This window comes from Oryctolagus cuniculus, chromosome 3 (assembly GCF_964237555.1).
Source record: "Oryctolagus cuniculus chromosome 3, mOryCun1.1, whole genome shotgun sequence".
Classification (NCBI taxonomy): domain Eukaryota; kingdom Metazoa; phylum Chordata; class Mammalia; order Lagomorpha; family Leporidae; genus Oryctolagus; species Oryctolagus cuniculus.
The window spans coordinates 108,514,693-108,531,565 of NC_091434.1; the positions used below are offsets into that span (position 1 = coordinate 108,514,693).

The window sequence follows — 16,873 nt, forward strand, 5'->3', positions numbered from 1 at the left end:
AAATGGAAATGGAAAGATGAAAGAACTAGAATAGCCAAAAGAATTTTGAAAAGGAAAAAGCTAGAAGCATCACTACTTTAAAGATTTAGTATAAAATTATAGAAACCAATAGCAGGCAGACATACACCCACATAATTATGGCCAAATGATTTTTGAGAAAGGTTTAAAAGTAATTCAATAGAGAATAAATATTCCTTTTTTTTTTTTTTTTTTTTGGTAGATTTATTTGAAAGACAGAGCTACAGGGAGGTAGAGACAGAGAGAGGTCTTCCATCCGCTAGTTTACTCCACAGATGGCCACAACGGCCAGAACTGCGCTGATCCAAAGAAAGAAGCCAGGAGCCTCTTCTGGGTCTCCCATACGGGTGCAGGGGCCCAAGGACTGGGGCCATCCTCTACTGCTTTCCCAGGCCATAGCAGAGAGCTGGATGGGAAGAGAAGCAGCCAGGACTAGAACCAGCGCCCATATGGGATGCCAGCACTTCAGGCCAGGGCTTTAACCCACTGCGCCACAGTGCCGGCCCCGAGAATGAATATTCTTTTCAAGAAATAGTGTTGGGAAAACTGAACATTCATGTGCAAAAAAAGAACCCTGACCTAAGCCTCACACTTTATAAAAAAAATTACCTTGAAAAAGGTAATAGATCTAAGAATAAAGTGTAAAATTTTTAGAATAAAACATGAAAGAATTCCCCAGATTATCGAAATTAATATCATGATGGAAAGGGCACTTCACGTTGGTGAACCCACAATCAGCGTCTAAGTATAAGGAAAATATGATAAACCCAAATCGAGACAGATTCTATGAAATACCCAGTATCTTAAAGCAATCAAGGGGATGAAAAACAAGGAAAGTCTGAGAAACTTTCACAGACCAGAGACTAAGGAGACATAATGAGTAAACATAATGTGGTATTTTGGCCTGAGCCCTGGAACAGAAAATGAGTATTAGTGGAAAAATTAGTTTAAAAAAGTTAAGCGGCCGGCGCCACTGGTCAATCAGCTAATCCTCCGCCTGCGGCGCCGGCACATGGGGTTCTAGTCCCGGTCAGGGTGCCGGATTCTTTCCCTGCTGCCCCTCTTCCAGGCCAGCTCTCTGCTGTGGCCCGGGAGTGCAGTGGAGGATGGCCCAAGTACTTGGGCCCTGCACCCCATGGGAGATCAGGAGAAGCACCTAGCTCCTGGCTTCGGATCAGTGCGGTGCGCCAGCCACAGCGCACCAGCCGCGGCAGCCACTGGAGGGTGAACCAACAGCAAAAAGGAAGACCTTTCTCCCTCTCTCTCTCACTGTCCACTCTGCCTGTCAAAAAAAAAAAAAAAAGTTAAGCAATAAATAGAATATCATGATAGGTTCCTCAATACTGACACATGTACCATGGTAATACAATCTGTGAACAACAAGCGAAACTGGTAAAGGATACATCGGCACAATCTGTGTCTCTGCAACTTTTTTGAAACTTCAATTACACCAAAATTAAAAAGAAACTTTAAAAAAAAAAGTTTTGCAAATTGGCACCAAAAATATGATCCACTTAAATTTTAAAACTTTTATTCTGGAAAAGACAATGCTAAGAGGATGAAGAGATAAGCCACAGTCCAGGAGAAAATACCTGCAAGTCAAACATTCTAAAAAGTATGTATACCTAGAATATAAAAACTCTCAAAACTCAACAGTAAGGGGCTGGTGTTGTAGTACAGCAAGTTAAACTGCCACTTGCAATACCAACATCCCATGTGGGCAACAGTTCGAGTTCTAGCTGTTCTACTTCCTATCCATTTCCCTGCTAATTCGCTTGGAAAGCAATGGAAGACAGCCCAAGTATTTGGGCCACTGCACCCTCGTGGGAGACCCAGAAGAAGTTCCTGGTTCCTGACATTGGCCTGGCCCAGCCTGGGCCATTGTGGACATTTTGGGAGTGAACCAGTGGATGGAAGATCTCTCACTCTGTATCTCTCTCTGTGACTCTACATTTCAAATAAAATAAAATAAAAATTTAAAAAAAACCTCAACAGTAAGACAAAAAGTTAAAATGTTTACAAAAGATTTAAATAGATAATTCACCATAAATATGCAAATAAACACATGAAAGATGTTCAAGATCCAAATCAAAATTATGATGAGATACAATGACACATCTTAGAATCGCTAAAATTAAATATACTGACAACATCAAGTAAGCTCATGAGGATATAAAACAATGAGAACTCTCATACATTTTTTTTTTTTTTTTTTTTTTTTTTTTTTTTTGACAGGCAGAGTGGACAGTGAGAGAGAGAGACAGAGAGAAAGGTCTTCCTTTGCCGTTGGTTCATCCTCCAATGGCCGCCGCGGCCGGCGCGCTGCGGCCGGCGCACCGCGCTGATCCGATGGCAGGAGCCAGGAGCCAGGTGCTTTTCCTGGTCTCCCATGGGGTGCAGGGCCCAAGCACCTGGGCCATCCTCCACTGCACTCCCTGGCCACAGCAGAGGGCTGGCCTGGAAGAGGGGCAACCGGGACAGAATCCGGCGCCCCGACCGGGACTAGAACCCGGTGTGCCGGCGCCGCTAGGCGGAGGATTAGCCTAGTGAGCCGCGGCGCCAGCCTCTCATACATTTTGATGGGAATACAAAACGATACAGCTGCTCTAGAAATCTTTTTTGACAATTTCTTATAAAGATACACTTACTGTATGCTATTACCTGAATACAATTCGGCCACCTAATGTATATAAGGTTTTAGACTGCAAAGTCGTTAAGTATTAAAACGGTAGAAACTTAACACAAAATGGTATTTAGGAGGTGAAGCATAGTGGGAAGTCCTTAGGTCACTGAGGACATACTCTTGAAAGACATGGATTATTGCCAACAGCTTTGGAAATATATATTATAAAGTTCAACAGAAATCATATAATAGTATTTAGACTTTGAGAAACCTGTTATATGTCCCATTATTGTACTCAATCTTCAAAACTACCCAAAAGGTACATATTATTTATTATTCTGACTTTACCAACATTGAAACAAACTTCCCAAAGTTGCAAGGATAGTAAGTACACAGCTAGGAACTAAACTTAAATTTGTATATTTTAATGTCTGGCTGAAAAATATCTATTCAAAAAATATTGAATGAATGCAGGCAAAGCCTATAATGTATGATGTTATGCTGTCTTTTGATATATTTAGTCATATTAAATGTATGTATATTCTTAAAAATCAGAAGAGAATCTGGAAGGATTAAATGAGTTATTTAAAATATTAAATTCCTTTTTAAATTGCTTAAGTTCACAGTTTTAAAAATAGTATTCAGTATGTTTGAAAATAATTTTTAATGTGATACACAGTTCATTTCTTATAGTAATAAAAATCAAATTTTTTTAAAATCAAATTTTAAAAAAAGAAAAAAAACATAGTATAATTTTCCCCTCAATTAGAATTAACCTAATTTTTAAAAAACCAAAAGATCGACTTGCATCAACAGAATAATTTAAATCCCATATGTAAAATTCCATTAACTCAGTCTCCTGTCTTGACCTTATATTCATATTAAGGACATTTTAGTGTGGCATGTTTTAACATTGGGGTCTCCTCAAAAATAAACAAATTATCCTTTGAATAACTGAAAAAGATCAAAGAGACTTTTAAATGTTATACATGTCTTACATTAATATATCATGTTTATAATTTAAACATAATGAGTTTTTATCTCATAACCAATATCAACATTTCAATTTCCAACAACGTATATTAAGTTTCCTATTATATTTAAGTGTTCCATGCTAGTAGTTAGGTACTGTACTACCTTAGATTATTAAATATACTGCGCAGAAGAGAGTAAAGAGCAGGCCTATGACAGCTATCCTTAGAAAAACTTGCTTGCAAGATTAGTTCCTGGCTGGCACCTGGGAATGCAGATGTGGGGAGGATTCCTAACATACCTAGGACTGATCAAAGTTACTCACTGTGTCTTTACTGTTCATGCAAATAATATGTCTTAAGCTAAGTACATTCTTTCCTACTTGCAATCTGGAATTTCCTTCTGCCAGTCAGAGGATATGTATATAACCAGCCTTCAATGCAACACTTCATGGGCTAAGCCTCTTACAAGCTTCCTTGATTGACAAGGTTTCACATGTGTTGTCATAACTTGTTGCTGAAGGAACTGAGTATACCCGTATGACTCCATTAGGAAAGGACTCCCTCTGGACTTTGCCTCATGTGCCTTTTCCCTCTGCCAATTTTGCTTTGCATCCTGTTGCTATAAACCATCAGCTGTAAGTATAACTATATGCTGAGAGTTCTCCTAGCAACTCATTGAACCTGGGGAAAGAAAGTTAGGGCTCCCTGACATGCATACTGAAAGATATCTGAATAAAATACATACATACCATCTTACCAGGCAATGCGCTCTTGGAGGAAAGTCATTATTCATACACAGCAAATCCTGCATAGACTGTGGAATAACATCTACAAAACCATTTGATAATGAAAAGTTAGTTATGTCCATTTTAAGGCAGAATTTTATAACATGCTTTGAGAAAACAGAGGTCTTGCTAGCTCATGTAGTTTTTGCAATCACTTAAAGATTTACATCTAGGGCTAGCTTTAAGATTTGGGGATACATAGCCATGAGGCGCAATGGTTAAAATACCACTTGAGACACCCAGATCCCATAGCAGAGTTTGTGGTTCCGAATTCTGGTTCCACTTCTGATCCAGTTTCCTGCTAGTTCTCACTCTGGGAGGCAGCAAGTGATGGCTCAACTCTTTGGGTCCCTGCCACCATGAGGAAAACCTAGAATGAGTTCCACGTTCCTGTGGTTGGCCTGGTCCAGATGTAGCTGTTGTGGATAGCTGGGGAGTGAACCACTGAATGGAAAAATCAACCAACCAATCAATCTCTCTCTCTCTGCCTTTCAAATAACGAAGTTAGGTAAAACTTTCTTTAAAAAACAAAGTGAAATCTCAGTGATGAACTAGAAGTTAAAAAAGAAAAAGAATTGAGGAGAGAGGTCTTTCTCCTCCTTTCAAACAAAGCCAGCCTATAAAAAAGATACATCTCTCCTATCTGCATATTAAATTGCTTTGATATCAAACAACTCAAACTCATCTTGACTGGAAAGCCTGTTTAATCTGTTCTCTTTGGCTTGCCCTTGTCCCTACTTCAAAATTACATAGAAGGATCCAGTGCTGTGGTGTAGCAGGTAAAGCTGCCACCTGCAGTACCGGCATCCCATATGTGCACTGGTTCGAGTCCTGGCTGCTCTACTTCTGATCCAGCTCTCTGCTATGGCCTGGGAAGGCAGTAGAAGCTGGCCCAAGTGCTTCGGCCCCTGCACCTGTGTGGGAGACCTGGAAGAAACTCCTGGCTTTGGATTGGTGCAGCTCCAGCCATGGTGGCCAATTGTGGAGTGAACCAGCGAAATGAAAGACCTCTCTCTCTCTCTCTCTGCCTCTCCTTCTCTCTTTGTGTAACTCTTTCAAATAAATAAATAAATCTTTAAAAAAAAACTACAGAGAAAAGAAATCAGCATATGGAAAAAATAATCTGTACTCCCACATTTATTGCAGCTGAATTCACAATAGCTAAGATACGGAATCAACCCAGATATATATCAACTGAAGACTGGATAAAGAAATTATGATATATACACATTATGGAATACTTCCCAGTGGTGTAAAAAAAAAAATGAAACCCTGTCATTTGCAATAAAATGGATACAACTGGAAACCATTATCCTTAGTGAAATAAACGAGTCCCAAAAAGACATACACCATGTTTTTTCTGATCTGTGGTAACTAATGGAGTACCTAAAAGGCAATCTATTGGAGTAAAACTGATGCTTTGAGATATGATTTTGAATAGCCCTTGTCTCTACTGTTGAGGAATAGTGTGTGTTTTTTTTTCTCTTCATACTATTTGTTGAACTCTTTACTTAGTGGAGGGTTAGTCTTATGAATATAAGGTTAACTAGAAATAGATCTTTGTAAATGGTAAGAATGGGAATAGGAGAGGGAAGAGGAAAAAGGGTGGAAATGTAGGCGAGAGAGAGGGAAGAGCGAGAAGAATCACTATGTTCCTAAATTTGCATATATGAAATCCATGAAGTTTGTATACCTTAAGTAAAATTAAAACAAAAATATACATAGAGATCTGTAACCTCCATATTACATCCCTCAGCTGGCTTTTTATAGCTCTCTGGACATTTTAAATATTCTTGTAAAATCTCTACCCAGCTTCTAAAATCTAACCAATGTATCTTTAAGCACTTGAACTGCTATCCATAAGAAGACACTAACATCAATGATCATTATGTACACTCAAAAATCCATAAATTCAAAGCATAAAAATGCATTCATAAAAAAGATTTTGCTTTGTTGCACAGCTTTAAGTGCTTAGCAAATATTTATTTTGTGAATTTTCTAAGAGCATATAAGAGAACACTAAAGACTTCATGCTCTACTTAACCAAAAGCAATAAGCAACTCCAATAAAAGATTAGTGCTCAAATATTCAGATCTCTGATAATAGTTTTTAATGTGGAACTTTGGTTGTAACTTACTACACTGGCTACAGCTTAATCACAACTAAATTAAAAGTGACCTGCACAGTCCACACACATGTAACAGTACCTTAACTATCATTCATCTTCTACCACAGTCCCCTTCATATGTTCATGTTAGAAATAATGATTCTAGGGGCCGGCACCGTGGCACAGTAGGTTAATCCTCTGCCTATGGTGCCAGCATCCCATATGGGTGCTGATTCCAGCCCTGACTGCTCCTCTTCCAGTCCAGCTCTCTGCTATGGCCTGGGAAAGCAGTGGAGGATGGCCTGGGTCCTTGGGCCCCTGCACCCGTGTGGGAGACCCAGAGGAAGATCCTGGCTCCTGGCTTCAGGTCGGGGCAGCTCCGGCCATTGCAGCCATCTGGGGAGTGAACCAATGGAGGGAAGACCTCTCTGTCTCTCCTTCTCACTGTCTGTAACTCTACCTCTCAAATAAAATAAAGTCTCTTTAAAAAAAAAAAAAAAAGGATTCAAAGCCTTCTTACTACAACAGGTGTTCCTTGATGTATGCCCTTTCCTCAAATTAATGTCCCTTAAAACTTCTCCACCTTGAACAGTTTCCTTCATTAAGAAGCAGACAACTGGGCATGGAAATTCCTAGCTTATTATCAGACTCCTCAACAATTATACACATTTCCCTCTTCCCCTTCTTTTTTTTTTTTTTTAATTTTTTTTTTTGACAGGCAGAGTGGACAGTGAGAGAGAGAGGGAGAAAGGTCTTCCTTTTTGCCGTTGGTTCACCCTCCAGTGGCTGCCGCAGCTGGTGCACTGTGGCTAGCGCACCGCACTGATCCGAAGCCAGGAGCCAGGTGCTTCTCCTGGTCTCCCATGGGGTGCAGGGCCCAAGTACTTGGGCCATCCTCCACTGCACTCCCGGGCCATAGCAGAGAGCTGGCCTGGAAGAGGGGCAACCGGGACAGAATCCGGCACCCCAACCGGGACTAGAACCCCATGTGCCGGCGCCGCTAGGCAGAGGATTAGCCTAGTGAGCCACGGCGCCGGCCCCCCTTACTTCTAAAGTATACATATTCATAATCTAGTTTGATAATTTTATTTTGCTCAATAAATATATTTTGTATGTGTATGCATGGTTAATGTTACCAGTCCTATTTTGTGAATCTGAATGCAGACATTATCTATTGTTTTGTTTGTAAAAAGTAAATAACAGAAAAGATAATGTCATTCCTACACAGGAAAGGGCATAGATATTTCAGTCCAATGACTACAAACAATAAGCTGCTTTAATCAAGAAAACTTTAAAATCATCAGGCTATTTATTTTCTGAGTGAATAAGGAAGGGTATATGATTCACATCTCTGAAATTCACATTTATTCAATAACTTAACTGTTATACTCTAGTGTATCAAAGGACAGATGATTCTGGATGATATGACCTAGTGATAATTTTAATTACCACCTATTGCGTACCTAACATGGTTCAGAAACTGAGATAAACATCTCATTAAATCTTTGCATTAACCCTCTAGATAGTATTACTTCATTTTACAGATGAGGTAACACAAGTTTAGAAAGGCCAAGGAACTAGTCAGTAGAAAAGCTAGAGTTTTGGTGTTCTCAGTGCCTGCTCCTGCCAGGACCCAAGATGCCCAGGCCACAGTGAGTGGGCTGGAGGAATCAGGAGTGAGCCAGCTAGGCCAAGGGCTACACTTGATCTTAGCCAAAAGGCTGAGAAGCAATTTGGGCAGAGGGCTAATACGGTGCCATCCCATGTGAAGAAGTTGAGTGGTGGACTGGCCCCAAATAAGAGCAAACTGTATGTGTCTAACTTGCCTTTTCCACTGACAAACAATGTCTTATACTGGATATTTTCCAAGTATGTTGAAGTTACATGCTACAATAATGAAAGATACCAGGAAGAGTAAAGGAATTGCAATCATTTTGCGTTTGGATAAAGACTTTGCACACAACTGTACCAGGGCAATAAACAACAAATTCTTATTTGGGAGAGTGATAAAGGCAAGCATTGCTACTGACAATGAATGGAAGAGCAGCTGAGTTCATCCAAAGAAGAAATTTCTTTGATAAATCCAAGTGTAATGAATGTGGGGAAAGTAGATATTTAAGTTATGCCTGTCCTAAAAATATGCTTTGAGAATATGATCCTTGAAAGACAGACAGAAAGACAGATGGACGGACGGACGGACGGACGGAAGGAAGGAAGGAAATTCCTGAGCCAGAAGAAATTGAGGAAGCAGAACAAACAGAAGATGAAGGAGAAGACCCTGCTCTGGATGGCATCTGCCAGGCCATATGCTTCCAGCAAGCCAAAACTGAAGGAGAACAAAAAAATGGAAGTCCAGTTCAGGACACCCCTCAATATCAGATGACTCAAGATGCCTGAGGATAAAGAAAAACAGATATTTCAATGATGAGGAATAGCTTAGTGATTAAAATTATATTATGTAAATATCCTTAAAATAAAAAAGCCTTGGAGCACAAAGTTCAGCTGAGGACTAAGGTTACTTTTAGAATTAAAGCATAAGAACAATTAATACCAAATAGTTCTTTTGCTAGAAAACAGTTCAAGGGAATACAGAAGTACAAAATATGTTTCCATCTTGCCTTTGTACAGTACACTTTGAGCATCCCTAATCTGAAATGTGAAACACACAAAATCTGAAATTTTGAATGTCAACATGATGTCCCAAGTAGGATGTCCCACATCATGGAATTCCTGCTTCATGTACAACAATACTACATATACTATACAAAAGCACCTTTAGGCTATGTATATAAAGGTTATATAAAACATAAATGAAGTATTTAGACTCAGGCCCTATAAGATATTTCATTATGTATATGCAAATAATCCAGAATCCAATAAAGCCTGGAATCCAAAGTACTTCTGGTCCCAAGTATTTCAAATAAGATATACATACTGTACTAAAAATCAGAATTTGCTAGCAATAATCTTGAGAAAGGTTAATTTTAATAAAAATAAGAAAATACTATTATAGTAATACTGTTGTCATCACATGAGAAGAAGAAATTAAAGTTATTTATTTGAGATGTTTATTATAAAACTTTATTCATGTCTGGTTGGTTTAACGTGACTTCTGAAATACTAGAAACAAAAACTTCATAAATGTTAATAAACTTTTTTAAAAGAAAAAAATTAAAATTTTATTTTTTAAAGGTACTTGGTTCTTAAAAAAAATTTTTTTTTAATTTGACAGAGTTACAGACAGAGAGAGACAGAGAGAAAGGTCCTCTTTCTGTTGGTTCACTCCCCAAATGGCCACAACAGCCGGCTCTGCGCCAACCCGAAGCCAGGATCCAGATGTTTCTTCCTGGTCTCCCATGCAGGTGCAGGGGCCCAAGCACTTGGGCTATCCTCCACTGCCCTCCCGGGCCACAGCAGAGAGCTGGACTGGAAGAGGAGCAACCGGGACTAGAACCCGGTGCCCGTATGGGGTGCTGGCACCGCAGGTGGAGGATTAACCAAGTGAGCCACGGCGCCGGCCCCTAAAAATTTTTTTTACAAGATTCATTTATTTATTTGAAATGCACTGTTAGAGAGAGAGAGAGAGAGAGAATCTTCCATCTGCTGGTTCATTCCCCAAATGCCCACGGCCGGAAATGACCTAATTGGAAGCCAAGAGGCAGAAGCCTCCTCCGGGTCTCCCACGTGAGTGCAGGGGCCCAGGCATTGGGCCATCCTATGCTGCCTTCACAGGCCATCAGCAGGTAGCTGGATCGGAAGTGGAGCAGCTGGGACTTGAACTAGGGCCCAGAAGGGATGCCAGCATTACAGGTGGCGGCTCTACCTGCTATGCAATGTGGCCAGAATGTTTTAATTTATTTGAGAGGCAGAGAGAGAGAGAGACAGCTAGACATAGGGTAGAGAAGCTTCCATCTGATGGCTCTTTCTCCAAATACCTGCCACAGCCTAAGGGGCTAAAGCCAGGAGTCAGGAGCCAGGAACTCAATCCAGATTGAAGCAGGAACCATCAACTGCACATGAATGGCCACAGTCTGTCTAATCAACAGAAAATCTCTCTTTATGTGTAATTCTTCAAAGCTCAGGTTCCCTGCTCAATTCTCCATAAAACTTTCTCTGATCTTTCTCAATTAAAATGGATCTTTTTTCCTTTGAACTCCAGTACCATATTATTAGCCTTGGGATGTCATTTATCATTTTCTATCTCCCATTACTATTACATACAGATCCTATCTACCATACTTGAAAATAGTTTGAGTGCGATAAGGCTTAGCACCACACCTAACACATGTTAGGAACCCAATAATTCATGCTGATTTAATTAATTTTCAAGTGAATGGTGCTGTGATTCTTCTCTGCTTCACAGATGAAAAAATTAACTGCATATTATAAAATAATTCCAGCAGATACTACTGAATAGAGAAGTAAATAAATTCCTAATTCAAAATTATAACCAAGTCAAGATTTTAAAAAATATGTAACAAAAACTTACCTTCTAGTAATTCGTCCTTTCCATCTTTATCAGTAGACTCTTGTACAAGATAATGATGAGTGACTGAGAATCTGAAGTCAGCAAAGGAAATTTCATCTGATTTCTCTTCCCATATGCCAGAAGTGAATATTCCCTGTATTTAACAATAGAAAAATATCCACCTTATTCAAAAGTCACAATTAAGTTTATTAACGGCAAGGTATTTTCCCCCTTTTCTGTCCATTAATCTAAAAGTTTCAACTCATAGTCATCCTCCACATAATAAAAGACAAAAAGAAAAACACCTAAGTGAATAAAACCAAGACGAACTTACTTTATAAAGGTTTTCTCACAATGATTTAAAAAGGGGGGGGGGCGGTGCTGTGGCATAGCGGGTAAAGCCACCGCCTGCAGTGCCAGCATCTCATATGGGCACCGGTTCAAGTCCCAGCTGCTCCACTTTCCAATCCAGCTCTCTGCTATGCCCTGGGAAAGCAGTAGAAGATGGCCCAAGTCCTTGGGCCCCTACACCCATGTGGGAGACCCAAAGAGGCTCCTGGCTCCTGGCTTCAGATCAGCACAGCTCCAGCTGTTGCGGCCAACTGGGGAGTGAACCAGTGAAATGGAAGACCTCCCCCCACCCTGTCTCTCTCTGCCTCTCCTTCTCTCTCTGTGTAACTCTTTCAAACAAATAAATATTTTTTAGAAAAAGATTCTATTTATTTATTTGAGAGACAGAGTTGCATAGAAGGAGAGACACAGAGAAAGGTCTTGCATCTGCTGGTTCATGCCCCAAATGGCCACAACAACTGGAGCTGAAATATGAATCCAGGAGCCAGGAGCTTCTTACGGGTCTCCCAGGTATGTGTGAGGACTCAAGCACTTGGGCCCTCTTCCACTGCTTTCCCAGGCCATTAACAGAGAGATGGATCAGAAGAGTAGCTGCCAGGACACTAACCAATACCCATATGGTTTGCTGGCACCACGGGTAGAGGCTTAGCCTACTGCGCCATAACACTGGCCCCCACAGTGATTCTTTAAAAAGAAAATTCCCCTAGAATATTAACTACCAACTAACTTACAAAAATTGTAATCTTAGAGTAATTTTATTGTGAGATGAGTCTCACACAGGTAAAATACACAGTAAATTCCTTACCTCTTCACATGCAAAACAAAAGCCTCTACCAGTGTGGGTCTTCAGCCTAGTAGTTAAGACATCTATGTTCCAAACTGGAGTACATAGATTTGATACCTTGCTGCAGCTCCTCACTGCAGCTTCCAGCTAATGCAGACCCTGGGAGGCAATGGTAACAGCTCCAGTCTTCCAGTTTCCACCATTCACGTGAGAGCCCTGGCTATTGCAGGCATTTTGGAATTGAACCTCCAGATGGGAGCATTCTCTCTGGGTGCCTCTCAAATTAAGAAAGCAAACCAAAAAAACCTCAAAATCTCTCTACCAATAGCAGAATCAATATTACTTTTTTTTAATATTTATTTTTTATTTATTTGAAAGGCAGAGGCAAAGAGAGGTCTTCCATCCTGTGCTTCACTTCCCAAATGGCCGCAACAGCAGGAGCTGGACTGATCCGAAGCCAGGGGCTTCTTCTGGGTCTCCCGTGTGGGTGCAGGGGCACAAGCACATGGGCCATTTTCTACTGCTTTCTCAGGCCATAGCAGAGAGCTGGATTGTAAGTGGAGCAGCTGGGACTCAAATCGGCACCCGGATGGGATGCCAGCACTGCAGGCGGCAGCTTTACCTACTGCGCCACAACGCCAGTCTCAATATGTTACTTTTTAAAAGTTTTTCAGAGAAAGCTCCCATCTGCTTGTTCACTCCCCAAAATGCCAGCAACAGTTAGGGCTGGGCCCTGCCAGGCTGAAGCTGGGAATCCAGAATTCAAAATCTGCCAGGTGGGTGGCAGTGACCCAATGACATGAGCCATCACCTCTGCCTCCAAAGATTGGCATTAACCAAAGGCTAGAGTCAGAAGCCAGAGCTGGGAATTGAACTCAGATACCCCAGCATGGGACACAGGTCTCTTAATTTCTAGGCTATCCCTTGACTCTCTACCAGTCACATTAACTGAAAATGATTATATTTTATAAATTTTAAAAATCAGAAAATATGTAGCAATAAAACATACTTTTATTTTTAAAATCTCAACTCTGATAACATTATATATTAACAGCTCACAACATAATTCAACACCAGAAACTACTTCATAAAGAAGCAGTCTGTAGAAAGTACTTCATAAAGAAGCAGTCTGTAGGGGCTGGCACTGTGGCTCAGTGAGTTAAAGCCACAGCCTGCAGCACTGGCATCCCATATGGGCGCTGCCGGTTAGAGTCCCAGATGCTCCACTTCTGATCCAGCTCCCTGCTAATGTGCCTGGGAAAGCAGTGGAAAATGGTTCAAGTGTTTGGGTGTCTGCACCCACATGGGAGACCCACAAGAAGCTCCTGGCTCTGGCTTTGGCCTGGTCCAGCCCTGGCTGTTGTGGCCATTTGGGGAATGAACCAGTGGATGGAAGCGCTCACTCTCTCGCTCTCTCTCTCTCTCTCTCTATATATATATTCCCACTCCAGCGTGGCCTCTAATCTCCCACAGCTATTCTTTCCACTGCAGAGGTAAATAGTCATTACAACATAGTACCACTATGAGGCAGGAAACACCAACCAAGCAACTTGGCAACAACATATTCCCAATTAGACGGAAAAATGCATAATAAGCAATGATTCTGTAGGCTGCTGATTATTTTTTAAGAAGGTTTTTTTTTTTTGACAGGCAGAGTGGACAGTGAGAGAGAGAAACAGAGAGAAAGGTCTTCCTTTGCTGTTGGTTCACCCTCCAATGGCCGCCACGGCTGGTGCGATGCGGCCGGCGCACCGCGCTGATCCGATGGCAGGAGCCAGGTGCTTCTCCTGATCTCCCATGGGGTGCAGGGCCCAAGTACCTGGGCCATCCTCCACTGCCCTCCCTGGCCACAGCAGAGAGCTGGCCTGGAAGAGGGGCAACTGGGACAGAATCCGGCGCCCCGACCGGGACTAGAACCCGGTGTGCCGGCACTGCAAGGTGGAGGATTAGCCTACTGAGCCGCGGCGCCAGCCCTAAACCTGAATGTTTTACACTGCCCCTGGCAAGGTATTTATAATTGTGAATTAAAACACTTTAAATGTCCTAAGGGTACTTTATGTAATTTTTTTTAATTTTTTATTTAGTAAATATAAATTTTCAAAGTACAGTTAATGGATTACAATGGCTCCCCCCCCAATAATTTCCCTCCCACTCACACCCCTCCCATCTCCCACTCCCTCTCCCATTCCATTCACATCAAGATTCATTTTCAATTATCTTTATATACAGAAGATCAATTCAATATATACTAAGTAAAGATTTCATCAGTTTGCACCCACACATGTAATTTTATCACACAGTAATCTATTTATTAGAATAGCCATATGTGATATATATCAAAATCATAATTTTTATGTGCTTTCTTGAGTGAAGCTAACCTGTGTTAAATTAAAGCATATACAACCTATACCAAAGATATAGGCTAACACAGGTTAGGAGGAATATCCAATATACAGCAGTTAAGACTAAAACTATGAAAAGATAAGTCCAAAATGTGGGAAATAATTCCCTTTTTCAAGTTTGCAGTAAAGATGAAATGTTGTTTTTAAATGATATACAGATATTATCTGACTATAATCTTGAATTTTGAGTATTGCTATCAACCTTACTAACAGCTATTTCTAGGAAGATTTGGTTGTATTCAATGAAGAGAATGCATCCAGGTTCTGTATCCAGATTTATAAAGATAATTTAACTTAGCCAAGAAACATCATTCTTACATCCTTCCTTTAATCCATTATAAAAGTCATTTGACACCAAATTCCAGTACACAATAAATTTACTATTAGAACCAGATATGCAACTCTAGTTCATCAAAATTAACCTAATAATTAACAATAACAGCAAAAAACTTCTGAAGGCTTCAATAAGATAATAAAAGAAAACATACAAGTTGGAAAAAATAAGACTATTCAGAGATTACCTGATTATGTACATAGAATATCTAAAGGTATCTGTCAAAAAATCACTAAAATTGAGTTTTCCAAGTTGTGTCATACACAAAAGCAATCTGTGGTCTTAATATACTAACAACAAACATTTGGAATGTAAAAATTTAAAAAAAAATTCACTCTTACCACAAAAACCCCAATATTTGGGAATAAACTTAATAAAAAATGAGCAAGAATTCTACTTAAAAATAATTGAAAACATTGTTATGAAACATTAAATCATGTGCAAGGATTAAAAGATACATCACTGATAAGATGTCAGTTCTCTTGGGGTGGGGGTTGGTACAGCAATCTAGACATTGCTTGGAGCACTTGTTTCCCATTATCAGAGTGTCTGGTTCGACTCTAATCTCCCCAACTTGTGATCCAGTTTCCTGTTAAAGCTTATCATTGAGAGGCAACAGATGATGGCTAGAGTACCAGAGGTCCCTACCACCCAATGGAAGGCCAAGACTGAATTCCAGGCTCCTGGCTTTGGCCTGGCCCAGACCTGGTTGTTGTGGGCATCTGGGAAATTAACTAACTGATGCAAGATACCTACCTCCATTCCTCTCTCTCTCTCTCTCTCCCCCTCCCCCCTTTCCTCTCCCTCCCTCCCCCCCCTCCTCCCCCATGCTTTCTGCCTGTCAAATAAAATACACAGATGTCAATTTTCCCCAAGTTGACCTAGAAACTCAACACTACCGCAATCCAAATTCAAGCAGTCATTTGTAGATACTGACAAGCTGATTCTAAAACTAATACGAAAATCCAAAGGACAAGGAATATCTAAAAATCTTGATAAGTATATCACCTGATTTGAAGACTTATTTTTGCAGTGACTGAGACAATGTAGTATTGATCCTAAGATCAATAATATATAACAAGAGTCCAGAGGTAAGACAGCTCTTCAAAACTTCATGGAAATGTGTACTATGAAAACAGTTTGCAAACATATCTAAATTTTTGCATCAGGGGCTAGTGCTGCAGTGTGTTGTGTTAAGCCATGGCCTGCAATGTTGGCATCCCATACGGACACTGGTTTGAGTCTCAGCTGCTGCACTTCTACCCCAGCTCCCTGCTAATGCACCATGGAAAGCAGCAGAGGATGGCCCAAGTCCTTGGGCCCCTGCACCCACGTGGGAGACCAGTAAAAAGAAGCTGGCTTCTGGCTCCAGCCTGGCCCAGGCATGGTTGTTGCAACCATTTTGGGAGTGAATCAGCAGATGGAAGATCTCTCTCTCTCTCTCTCTCTCTGTAATGCCGTCTCTCAAATAAATTAAAAAAAAAAAAACTTAAAAAAATTTTTTTTGCACCAAAACAAACTTCTCTTTAATTCTATTATCCAGGAAATTTTCAAAGCACTCTCATACACTCAAACTTATACTTGATTTTACAACAGAGATGTCACTAGAATTCAGTGAAAGAAAAAAGATGGTCTTTTCAACAAACGGTCCTGAAATTAACCTAGGTACTCATATGGAAAAAAACACTGAGTATCTTGGGATCTTGAATATCTTGAGAGGCACAGCATTTAACAGTATTTAAAAAAGCATTGACAATGAAATTAAAAATTGAGAAAAATGAACTTCATTATAATAAAACTTATATTTATCAAGAGGCATGTAAGTTAAGAAGATGATTAATTATGAGAGCCAACATTGTGGCTTAGCATCCCTTATGAGACCCAGTTTGTCTCCTGGCTGCTCCACTTCTCATCCAGCTCCCCGCTAATGGCTTGGGAAAAGCAGAAGATGGTCCAAGTGTTTCCGTCTCTCCCACCCACCTAAGGAGACCCATATGAAGCTCCTGCCTGACACATCCCTGGCTGGT

At 40.5% G+C, this 16,873-nt stretch overlaps 1 protein-coding gene and 1 pseudogene across 4 annotated transcripts in view; one reads left to right on the top strand and one right to left on the bottom strand.

The window, feature by feature from the left end:
- Window positions 1-16,873, bottom strand: part of RAB3GAP1 (RAB3 GTPase activating protein catalytic subunit 1) — a 117,029-nt gene that overhangs the window by 80,665 nt on the left and 19,491 nt on the right. For 2 of the 4 annotated variants that reach the window (XM_002712424.5, XM_008258517.4), the window contains exons 4-5: window positions 10,997-11,129; window positions 4,365-4,443 (exon numbers count right to left, since the gene is read on the bottom strand). In XM_002712424.5, the coding sequence (XP_002712470.1) occupies window positions 4,365-4,443; window positions 10,997-11,129 (212 nt within the window). The remainder of the gene's footprint in view (window positions 1-4,364; window positions 4,444-10,996; window positions 11,130-16,873) is intronic. The other 2 variants (XM_070071007.1, XM_070071006.1) reach the window with 1 other exon arrangement.
- LOC138849133 (zinc finger CCHC-type and RNA-binding motif-containing protein 1 pseudogene) lies at window positions 4,615-8,954 on the top strand (annotated as a pseudogene).